The 11,927-nt window shown below is 46.1% G+C and overlaps 2 protein-coding genes across 2 annotated transcripts; one reads left to right on the top strand and one right to left on the bottom strand.

The window, feature by feature from the left end:
• Positions 1 to 1,032: 1,032 nt before the first annotated feature.
• On the top strand, positions 1,033 to 6,691 carry napsa (napsin A aspartic peptidase). Its single transcript, XM_056402156.1, has 9 exons — positions 1,033 to 1,243; positions 1,565 to 1,718; positions 2,269 to 2,392; positions 3,376 to 3,494; positions 3,645 to 3,844; positions 4,249 to 4,371; positions 4,576 to 4,720; positions 4,809 to 4,907; positions 5,406 to 6,691. Exons 1-9 carry the CDS (start codon positions 1,176 to 1,178, stop codon positions 5,565 to 5,567), a joined length of 1,194 nt encoding a protein of 397 aa, XP_056258131.1. The 5' UTR covers positions 1,033 to 1,175; the 3' UTR covers positions 5,568 to 6,691.
• mief1 (mitochondrial elongation factor 1) lies at positions 6,258 to 11,417 on the bottom strand. The gene is made up of 5 exons (XM_056402148.1): positions 11,278 to 11,417; positions 10,904 to 11,057; positions 10,599 to 10,779; positions 9,872 to 10,143; positions 6,258 to 9,774 (listed from the first exon to the last, which is right to left on the bottom strand). The coding sequence occupies exons 2-5, from the start codon at positions 11,048 to 11,050 to the stop codon at positions 8,935 to 8,937; spliced, it is 1,440 nt and encodes a 479-aa protein (XP_056258123.1). The 5' UTR covers positions 11,051 to 11,057; positions 11,278 to 11,417; the 3' UTR covers positions 6,258 to 8,934.
• Positions 11,418 to 11,927: the final 510 nt, after the last annotated feature.

Below are 11,927 nucleotides of genomic sequence, written 5' to 3'. Positions count from 1 at the left end.
CCTTAAAGGCAGCAGGACCCAGCATGGGACAACTTTCTAAAATTGAATCAAGAATGAAGAAGAATAATTGGAAATTGAAAAAGAAAGAACTGAACAGAAGTAGAAGCAGAGACATATTGACCTTTAGTATGAGTCAAACTCATGGTCTGACTGTTATAAATGTTATTTTCTCAGACTTGTGAAACCTCCCTGTAGAGATACGGCGGCCATAATACAACTGTCTCCACAGGCTGAGCAGTGACCGGAGCGTGATGAAGTAAGTGCCCCATTTAACCAAAACAAGATTTTGGCCTCGTGGAGGCGAAATCTCTTCAGACGTCACACAAACATTCACTCAGACTCAAGGACGAAATGATTAGACTTTGGTTTTCAAAGGTCACGGTGACTCAGAAAACACTTTTTAACCATTACTCAAGACTTCACACAGAAATTATGACAAAAATCTCACACACACACACACACACACACACGGTTCATGTTTTATTATGACTCTGGATAAACAGGGATGTGACCTGGAACTATAGTTGGAGAGGTGGAGGGATACGACCGTGAGGAGGTGATTCTAGTTTAATACAGGTTTAATTTCTGTGTCACTGTCTTGACCTTCAGTAAATCTTCCTCACGAGACTCTATAACTAACTCAGCCGCACACGTCCTCACTCCTGCATCAGTGTCACGACAGTACACTGTGAGTGGGACAGAAGTAATTAATTGCATTTAAATTGCATTTAAAGGCCGAACTGTCCTTTAAACACTGAAAGACAAAGTCATGGTGGATACTGACAATCAGGAGCATTACCATTATAATCTATAACCTATAATCTACAATCTATAATCTGTAAACTTTACTCTGTGGTCAGATACATGTCCTGCTCCTCAGTCCCATTACAACTCGTGACCCTCCACAAACCTACTGCCCAGGTCTGTGATGCGGGATGATGGACACCCTCCTCCACCAATGACAGCGCCCCACCGATCATTCTCCTCCAACCACCGAGCGGCACGGCGGAGAAAAACGAGTGAACGCGGACATTGCCGAAGCGCTTTCGCTTTGCTCCCTGCGTCAGTAGAGACAGAGATCTGCGTGTGAGCTCCAGTTCACATCGGAAACAAAACAGAAGTGCTTGTATTTACATCTTTTTCTTTTATTTTTTAATTTCTCCTTTCGGACAGACATGACGCGGCTGAAGATACTTCACATCATCGGGACGCTGCTGATAACACAAAGCGTCGCCATTATCAGGTAAACACAGTGTCAGCTGATGCTTTGTCAACTTGTACCTATGTCACATTTGGGGGAACATTCATCTCTCCGAGAGAAGCGGCGTTAAATGCAGGTTAATGCGCGCGAGTTTAACTTCCTTATTCCTGTCTCTACTGTTATAATTAGCCTCACGTGATTCCAATTAGTGTGCGATGCATTCACCTGCAGGTTCACAGTTTAACACTATAGTTCAGTTACTAAAACTTGTATGAAGTAAGAAGAGCCACGCGCTCTGCAGCAGGAAGCGGCGTGTCCGCGCGCACAATACATGTGACATGTAATCAAATCATGTCATTGCAGAGTTCCCCTTCATAAAACCAGGAGCCTGCGACGCCTGATGAGCGACAGCGGGATGTCGGTGGAGGAGATCCGGGCTTTGGCGAAGAGCAGCGGGGCGCCGGACAGCTCCCCCTCCCCGACACTGCCGGTGGAGAGGCTGACCAACTTCATGGATGTACGCACACCTGCACACCTGCACATTACACGTTTCAGTCACTGTCCTCTTCATACACAGCAGGTCCAGAAGTGACACGCCCATCGCACACAAGACGTTAAGAGTTTGTAGCGCACGCGGGTTTATTTGTGGGTCAGTAAAATATCAAAAGTTCAATATTTGAGCAGAAACTGCGACAAAGGAGGAAGTGGGGTAAATATTAGACCACGATATCCCGTGTTTACATCAGTTTTCTTTCTTTTATGGCTCATACTTTAAATAAAAGAGGAACAAGGTTGGCATGGAAACGGAAAGACCTGATCTCTCCACATTTGTTTTTTGATTTCCTGCAGCTGAGGGAACGTGAACGGACAGGAAATGCTCCTTATTCAACACAATAACACCCTGAGCAGCTGCGTCTAATGTGCCGTCGTATTGAATTGTTGTTGCGCATGCTGACGTACCTTAATGCACCTGTTGATGCACCTGTTGATGTACCTGTTGATGTACCTGTGCGCCTTCCCGCGGAGGCGTCAGTCTGCTGCGTGTTCAGTCTGTGTTTGTGTCTCAGGCTCAGTACTACGGGGTGATCAGCGTCGGCACCCCCCCTCAGGAGTTCACCGTGCTGTTTGACACCGGCTCCTCCAACCTGTGGGTCCCCTCCATCCACTGCTCCTTCCTGGACCTGGCCTGCTGTGAGTTTGCTTTTTTTTTTTTGGGGGGGGGGTGTTATTCATTCATAAATACTCTGGACTGCTTCATGGAAAAAACACTTTGTGTGACTAAAATATTACAAACCTTTTGGGTTGTTTCACCCTCGGTATTCACACAAACATCTTTCTGTATTTTTCTTCCTCCTCACCTGCGACAGTCAGAGCAGCAGCCATCTTGTTTTCAGGTTTTCTGTCTGTCCCATACATGGAACTTCTTCAAATTTGGCACAAACATTCACTAGGACTCAAGGGTGAACTGATTTAGATTTTGGGGGTCAAAGGTCAAGGGTGTGATGACCTCACAAACCGCAGTTTTGACCCTGTGAATGCGACATCTCCACAACACCTCGAGGGAATTTTCTTTAAATTCAGTACAAACCTTCACTTGGACTCAAGGATGAACTGGTTAGATTATGGTAGTCAAAGGTGAAAGGTCAAAGATTTTTCAGCCATTACTCAAGACTTATTTTATACGAGTCTGGATAAACAGGGATGTGACCTGGAACTATAGTCTGAGTGGCGGAGGGATACGACTTTGCGGAGGTTATACTAGTTTAGTGCAGGTTTAATTTCTGTGTCACTGTCATGACATTCAGTAAATCTTCCTCACGAGAGTCTATAACTAACTCAGCCGCACACGTCCTCACATCAGTGTCACGGCAGTACACTGTGAGTGGGACAGAAGTGCAAAAGATTGTGTTTTTAATAAGGACGTTAACCCAGATTTTCACTTTAATTGCATTTAAAGGCCGAACTGTCCTTTTTTTAAACACTGAAGGACAAAGTCGGCCTCTTGTTGTCACGAGGTAGATACAAATAATTTGCCGCTTCGTTGTTTGTAGACATTGTGCATCATTCTGTCGTCCTCTTGATTTGCCGACAACTTCACAGAGATTCTGATATTAAACAAGCCAAATGTTCTGTTTTTCCTCGGCCCGTGGATTGACTGTCCTCTGTCTCGTTAGGGATTCATCATCGTTACAACTCCAAGAAGTCGAGCACGTACGTTCAGAACGGCACAGAGTTTTCCATCCAGTACGGCAGAGGCAGCCTGTCCGGCTTCATCAGCGGGGACACTGTCTCTGTGAGTCTGAGAGACGCTCGCTCACAAAGCTCTTTGTTTAACTGCATTCCTTCCTGTCGTTCCATTAAAAGACTCTTTTCTTTGTTTTAGTTTTTTTTAGTTTTTCTCCGGTGTTGATGTCTCTCTGCCTCCTTCTCAATCTCCCCGCAGATCGCAGGTCTGTCTGTTACTGGGCAACAGTTCGCCGAAGCGGTGAAGCAGCCCGGCATCACATTTGCGGTTGCGCGGTTCGACGGGGTCCTGGGCATGGCCTACCCCTCCATATCAGTGGCTGGTGTCGTCCCGGTGTTTGACACAGCCATGGCCGCCAAGCTGCTGCCCCAGAACGTCTTCTCCTTCTACATAAGCAGGTTGGTTTCTGACGGAAGACGCAGCGACGAACGGGCGCAAATAATACAAATCTAACTGTGTTCAGCCAGCTCTACGTTCACTGCCCTCCATCTTGGTTTAACTGCTGACTCTGGATTTGTTTTTCCTCCACGCCGGCGACAGTCAGAGCAGCAGCCATATTGTTTTCAGTTTGTCTGTGTCATTCTCGTCGACACGATATGTCAGTAACGCCTTGATGGAACTTCTTCAAATCTGGCACAAACATTCACTTGGACTCAAGGATAAACTGGGTAGATTTTGGTGGTTGAAGGTCAAAGGTCGCAGGCGTGGTGACCTTCACTACAACACTGAACTAAACCACTTGTTAATTCAGCAGCTTTGAAGTTTTCCACTGTAACGCCTCTGTCCTCCGTGTCTCTCTCAGAGACCCGGCGGCGACAGTCGGAGGGGAGCTGACGCTGGGCGGGACCGACCCGCAGTACTACACCGGAGACCTGCACTATGTTAACGTCACACGCAAGGCCTACTGGCAGATTGAGATGAACGGGTGAGGGACAATCACGCGTGGCTTCGTTGTTACGAGGAACAGGGATCTGTGAAAGTGAAGTGTGGGCGGACGCACTTCCTGTTCTGTGTGTGTGTGTTGCCAAATTTGATCAGGATTTCACCTCAAGCTGTTACATATTTAAATCTGTGGCCTCTCTCTCTCTCTCTCTCTCTCTCTCTCTCTCCCTCATACCTGCCCCCGCAGAGTTGCAGTTGGCAACCAGCTGACTCTTTGCAAAGCCGGTTGCCAGGCTATTGTTGACACGGGAACGTCCCTGATTGTAGGTCCCCGAGAGGAGATCAGAGCGCTGCAGAAAGCCATCGGAGCTCTGCCCCTGCTGATGGGAGAGGTAGAGTTCAAAAATACAAATCCAAACAGTTTGTTTTGTTTTGTTTTGTTTTTGGTTTTGAGAGATCGTTTCCTCCTCTCCCTCGTAGTACTTCATCGACTGTAACAAGATCCCCTCTCTCCCCGTCATCTCCTTCAACATCGGGGGGAAGATGTTCAACCTGACCGGAGAGGATTATATCGTAAAGGTAGATTCACTGATGTTTGTTGCTGCCAGTTTAAAAAAGAGAAACCAGCACCTGAAAAGTAGAAATAGGCCGATCCTTCGAGGATTATCAAATCTGTTACTGTTCAAAAACACATGAATGAATCACGTCGCTGCACTGGAACATAGTTTGAGTCAATGGGAATAAATCCACGAGGAAATAGTCAAACAAATACACGGTTTACCCGTCTGAGTAACATTCGCTGCAGGTTTAGGTTCAGTCGTTATTTTAAAGATGTAAATCTAGAATAGGCACGATGGAGAACCACGGACAGGGAGGGAAGTCAGGATATTTAGATTAATGCACTTCCATAGGATTTGTTGACAAAATAAAATCTATCTTCATTCATTTTTTTGGGAAATAGAAACCGTACCATCTGTTTTCTATTCATTGAGTTTATCTTGTCTGTCCTGATGGGCAGAAGTTAAACGACATGATGCGTTTTGCTGACGGTGAGAATCTTTTGTCGTTTCCTTGCAGGAGTCTATGATGAGCGTATCCATCTGCCTGTCTGGCTTCTTGGCCATGGATATCCCGCCTCCCGCCGGGCCCCTGTGGATCCTGGGAGATGTTTTCATCGGGAAGTACTACACTGTGTTTGACAGGAGCGCTGATCGCGTGGGGTTCGCCCCGGCCAAGTAGCGACAGAGCGCCGATTGTGTGAAACAGGTTTCACTGCCTGTTTCTATCGGTGACGTGTCGTCACCTTAAAGATCCCACAGTCACAAGGATGTAATGGTGGTTGTGTTTCACTGAGGCCTGGCTTCCACATAACTCTTTCACATCTGCTTTAGAACAATGAGGTTGACACCAGAAAGTATGAGTCCTACATTAATAACCACGTGTTCTGCCGCTGAACAAAGGGACTTCAGTTCTTCACGAGTCTGTGAAGCTGCTTTTTGATTTGAGCTTTAACCAGATGTTTTGTATTTGACAGGATTCAATCAGACCTATGCATTTTGAGGTTTGTTCTGTTTTAAGTTTTTTGTAATTTAGAAGCTCTACAGGAACAAATGCACCTCAAATATTTGAATGATTTTTTTTTTATTTTGTGTTTTTCTTCATTTCTAGCAACTGCTCCACGTTTCAAACTGTAAAACTAGAATTAACAACATTTCAGCTGGAGCTGCTTTTGTCTCAGGATGTTTTGTTTTAACACACTTATGTGAATTTTATTACCAAATCTCACTCAATAAAACTTAACAATGACTGAAAGTTTCATTAAATATTAAATGGGGGGGGGGGGGTTTATTTGATTGTAACCGGCCTAAGAGCATGAAAGCTCTTAAACTACCTGCTTCGTTAGAGGGGAGGAGAAGAAACAGTCAAATATAACCATACAGAATGTCATTTAATGAAGTATACAAAGTGCTGCACTGTTCAACTCCAGAGCTGAACTGAAAACAAAAGAAAAGAAAAGCTGGGAAAAAAAATAAAATAAAATACACGGCATGCAACACAGCATATGGCTAGTATGCACTCCACAAGGTAGAGGTAGTGATCTACTTTGGGTCTGGTTTTACAATAACATTACAAATGTGGCACAGTGACTCCCCCTCGTCACAGCAGTAATTTGTAGCATAAACTAGGTCTGCGGAGGAAGACGCTTCATATGCACACAAAGATCTACTGTGGACGTCCAGAACAAAGCACTTAATGAAGCACGAGTGACACTTCACACGTAGAACTGAATCGATGCAAATAAATATTCGGCTCTTTTCTTTTTTTTTTTTTGGTTACAAATGTACAATAAATACAAAAATATTCACCTGTTTCTCCGGATGATTATTTTAACTGAATGCACAACAGAAGTATAAACAACCCTGATCCCTCCACTTTGTACAGTGTACAAACTGGGACGGGGATTGAGGCGACACTCGCTCCATATCACTGCATTTTTAAATTTTTTTTTATTTTCCAGTCTAAGGCTAAAAGTGAGAACAACAACAAAAAAAAAAAAAAGCAGCCATGTGATTATTTTGGACAACGTATTTCGAGTGCTAATTTAGAGAAGAGATGCAATAAACTCGACAGTTACTCCGCCCACTGAGGAGTGAGCTGACGCAACATGTGGAGCCGTGCGGCTTAAATTAATGAAGCTCCACTGAGTACCAGGCTAATCTAACATCGGAAAAACCTCGGCTATCAAAGCTGCTGTTTATATAACTGAGGATCTGTGAGTAGATCCCCCTTGATCAGATCATATTCTACAGAGATTAGCACCTGTAATCTATTAATATACAGCCTGGTGGTAGCTATAATCACCACAGGTCACATAACAACAGCTGATCAGGGCTGTGGGTTGTAGTTGCAGTACAGTGGCAGTGACAGCACCGTCACACTAATCCACGTCTGGCTAGCTACTCAAAGACAGACAGGGCCAGATCAGTACCTCTAAGTTAATCAGGGTTTAATGTGGACTTAAAAAAACGTGCACAGGTATGCGCACACAAACACAGTACTACAGAGGTAACTGGCTCCATGCTCGAACGGAAACCGAGACCAGAGCTGAAGTTAATACTGAGACTAATTCACCAAACGCAACGAGACCTCCTGCAGATTAGTTGTTGCTCTGACACTGTAGAGGAACAGTTTCTGGAAACTACAACGTCCAACCAAGGGAACACCCCCGCTACAAAGATCTAGACCCAGCCTAAAGCAAGCGTACGCGATATGAAGCAGTCTACATGTGACTGTAATGATCTAGACCAAAGAGGATCTGAACTGTGATTTAAATTAAAGCAAAAACCAGTAGACAACAGCACTTAAAGAGCGTCAAACTCGAACACCGCTGCAGAACAGCTTGACGGTGCAAAAATAACCCGTGACAGAGGTTTAAGATTTATTGATAAAGCATCTCGGCCCCCGTGCAACCAAAGCAACAAGTGTTAAGACTGGAGAAGAAACCGACTGCAGACAGACAGACAAAGAGTGGCTCTGTATCAAGACAGACAGTCAGTCACATGGAAACATTTCACCGGATGATAAAATGGTGGTAACTACTTTTGGTTCAGATTTCATGAAATCACCAACAAATCAGAAACTGCATCCACCTCCGTCATAAATGCTACTATATTCCGTCCGCGGATGTACATTAAATTTCATATATCAGATTCACTGTTGAATGGAGTGAAATATTAGAAACAGTCATCAAAGCACGGGTCAGTATAGATTATATTCACCCATTCGATTGATTAGATTAGGTAGCGAACACATGCAAGCTGCAGACATTCCAAACACAGCCTAAAGTTTGGTTTCTCACATCACTGGAAACATGTAAAGCATACGTCTTTGAATGTGGCCACTGTATTAATGAAGTTTTGTTTTTTGTTTGTTTTTTTACAAAAGCTTCAACAAAACTTTGCAGTGTTTAATATTTTGTCTGCTAGCAAAGAAAAGTTGGCTCGTCTCTTTTAACTCAAGAACATTGAGTCATGACAATTTATTAGCTTCTTCGGGGGTCGGCGTACACACAATCAGCTTTACATACTATCCCTCGACACAGTGGCACCGACCCGTCTTAAAAACAGTCAACACCGTAACCACGGTAACCTCAGCTGTTCCTAAAAAACAGAAAAACTCTCCAACCGGTTAAAAAGAGCTCAAGTATGGCGTTATCCATTTTTCAGGCGGACCAATCGATCCAGAGCTCCGCCCCTCCGTCGCTTCATTAATACAATGGCTTCAGTGAGAGCCGTGAACTCCGATGACCCTTCACCTCCATCTCACACCGAGATATTTGGATGATCACACCACATACAGATTTTTAAGAAACTGATCAAGTAACTAAGTAACTGCTACCGTGTGTTTCACATTTTCCTCACAGATGTTTGAAGAGGTATTGATTAACAGATCGTGTTTTTTAGGAGAGAGGAAGATTCCATGCAGATGTTTTTTTTTTTGTTTGTTTTTTTTTTCGTCCACTGGAACCTCGTTCTGGTGCGAGGACACCGACACAGAACCTGTGTTTGACGTTTCACCGCCCTGTTGCTGCGAGGTGACGAGGGCCTTAGGGGTGGAAAGGTTGTGCCACAGCAGTTCTCAGCAGCCCCTCGGGATCTGAGAGGGCGCAGTAGAGCGTGTAGCCCAGCTCGTCCACTTCCTGTTCTGTCAGCTCACAGAATAAGTTAACTTTAGGGCTGAGGGCGCACGGCAGCCTCCCGGCCTCTAGGTGTCCCACTAGCGCTCGTAGCAGCTGAAGGAAGCGGTCAGCCAGTGCTTCCTGGGTCCAGTCGCCTTCTTTTTCGCTCAGCAACAAGATGGCGTTGGTGAGCTGGCTGGCGTTGAGCCGGTTAAGGGCAGGGTTGAGCTTGCACACCGCCTTCGCCACCTTTAGGCAGGCGCATCGGCAGCCTCCGTCCTCCTGATCCAGAGCCCTAAGCCGCGCCGTCTCAGCCACGCGGAAGCTCTGCCGCCACAGGTTTTCGTGGCGCTCCGCAGCAAGCCGATGTGGTTTAGCGATCAGCGAGGTCCCGTCCTCCATCACAAGCAACGGTAAGAAGTCCACGTACAGCCTCCTGTCCGTCTCGTACTGTACCTCCAGGGTCAGCGTTTCCGAGGGAACCACAGGACGGATGATGTAGTCGAGGACACTCCCTATAGCCGGCCAGTTGATGGAGCCAGCCACAAGCTTGTCAAAGACCTCCAGGACTGATTTAGGGGAGAGGTAACCTCCCACCATGCAGCGGTCCCAGTAGCTGCTGTTCCGCGGGAAATATTCCAAGTTCTCCCTGCGGACGAGCCAGAAACCTGGGACATTCATGATGGTGTCCTCCCCGGGGATGGACGACCACAGGTTCTTCTCCAAGACAAGAGGCACCATGAGCTGGGCGTGGTCTGCTGTAACCACCTGAGAGAAGGAGAAGGGGAAAAAATAACCTTAAGTAACCTTATTTAATTATAATACTCTTGTCAAAAAGCAGGACTAAAGGTGTGAAACCTCTTACCTGCAGGTCATCATACAGACTGCCGCTCAGGTACATCTCTCTGAGCGGCATGTCGGGCAGTTTGGCGTGAAGAAACACTCTGAGCTCCGCACAGATGTCCAGCGCTGCCCTCCTGGCCACGGCCTGCTCCTCGGTCGGGATGTTCACATTACTCTGGTAGAACTCCCACAGATGTTCCTGCAGGGACAAACGCATCCGGGCCTTCAGCAGGTCGGACTGAGTGGCCCCACTGCCTCCCACGGCAGCTCGACCCATGGCCCTCCGCAGACAGTCTAAAGAGATTGGAGGCAAATGAAAGTTAGAAGATGCATCTGTGCAGAATTGTGTGAAACTTCCTCTTCCACCATTTCAAATAATGACTTTTAAATGGGAGCCAGTGGGTAAAGGTGCAGAGGGTGGGGAGGCAGGACGGGTGTGCTCTTTAAATATTAGACGCTAAAAAACACAAAACTCTACAAGGAATAAATGAAGATTTTGACATTTTTAAAACGTGAAGGTTCAACTACATCACTGTCAAACTAATATAGAAAAGCTGGGTGACTAACTACGGCGCTACAGAGAGACAACACCCACTGTAAAGGAACAGCAACAATCCTCCAAACACGCTGACTGTCAACAGATTAAAGAAAAATCTTCACTGGCTGAAGAGTCGAAGCCACAAAACTGGCAACTTTAAACAATGACGGAACAGATTTGACTTGACTTTTGACTTAAGAGCTCTTCTCACCTGGTTCAAAAGCATGTGCGGAAGTGGGCAGAGACTGTAGCGACCTGCTAACTGTGGACTTCATGTCATGGTTCAATACCCGAGGTGACGAACCCATCCAGGCGGGCTCCTCCCAGCTTCTCTTTCCTGTCTGCTCCATCTTGGTGGGGCTGGTGGGAGCGCTTATGGCACGGTCATACATCTGTACAACAAGCAATTGTGAGCCCATTGGTACGGATGCTTATGTAAGAGCGTCCGTTTCCATCGTTACACATGGGAACAAGGGTTAAGGGAAAGAATTAAGAGATAAATGTCTTCTGACTCACTCTTTTGACAGCTAGTGTCGCGATGCCGAGCATGGCTGCTCCGCCCACTCCCAGCACCAGCTTGGCATTGGAAAGCATGAAGTCGATGGCCGTGCCAATCCCATTGTCATCTTTCTTTCCTTTACGGTCTCCATTCACCCCGGCCATCCTGCCACTGAGGAGGAGATAAGCAAAGAGAGTCAGAGATGAGGAAGATAGAGACAGAAAAGGTTTTGGCTTTGTTCCATTTCTTAGCTAAAAGGCTACGTCATATGTTGGGTAACTAAATTCTTAAATCAGTGATTAACCACGCCCAACATGATCTTAGTTGTTACCTATAACAATAAAACCCTCCTCCATCATACATACAGAGCATTTTCTTCTCGTAAACCCACCTGGGAGATAAACCTCCAGACAACCTTTAACCCTCCTCCAGATGACCTGTGGCCCCTTCCCCTACATAAGCCCACCCAGTTGGCTGTTGAGGAAGAACTGGCCCCTCTTCAGTGCGTCCTCCTTGTCTGCGGGTATTGACAGGGCTTGGCAGCGGCGAAACTCGCGAGCCACGGCACGGCGGTAGTAATTGCGGTCGGTGTACTGAAGGTGACGCCCTGCGCGGAGCAGCGCCCGGTACAGCTCCAGCACGGCACTGCGAGACCAGCCGCCCATTAGGGATCACACATGGAGAGGGGGGACACCCTGGCACCTGGGGAAGGGAAAGCAGAAGTTGTGTGATGAAGGGACTGACGTTAACTGACTGTGGAAGTATATCTGAAATATTAGTCTGGTGATATTGGTCAAAAATTCAACTGGTCATCATCATGGTCATCTGTGAATCTAACAGGTAGGAAATTGAGGGATGAGTTAAAGTAACAGTAAGAGGGTTTGCATTTAAAGAGTGAGCAATAGTTTGGGGAACCATACAAGAGGAAAGCTAATAGTGATAAGCCTGTTCTGGATTGTGGTTCTATTTACTGATGCAAAGTTAGCAAGTTAACTCTACCCCCCCATTTCATCCATGAGCAATGTCACAAATATTTCATTC

Source organism: Seriola aureovittata, chromosome 17 (assembly GCF_021018895.1).
Source record: "Seriola aureovittata isolate HTS-2021-v1 ecotype China chromosome 17, ASM2101889v1, whole genome shotgun sequence".
Lineage (NCBI taxonomy): Eukaryota > Metazoa > Chordata > Actinopteri > Carangiformes > Carangidae > Seriola > Seriola aureovittata.
The sequence above is the reverse complement of the archived record's forward strand: the minus strand, read 5'-3'. Positions and strand labels throughout refer to the sequence as shown.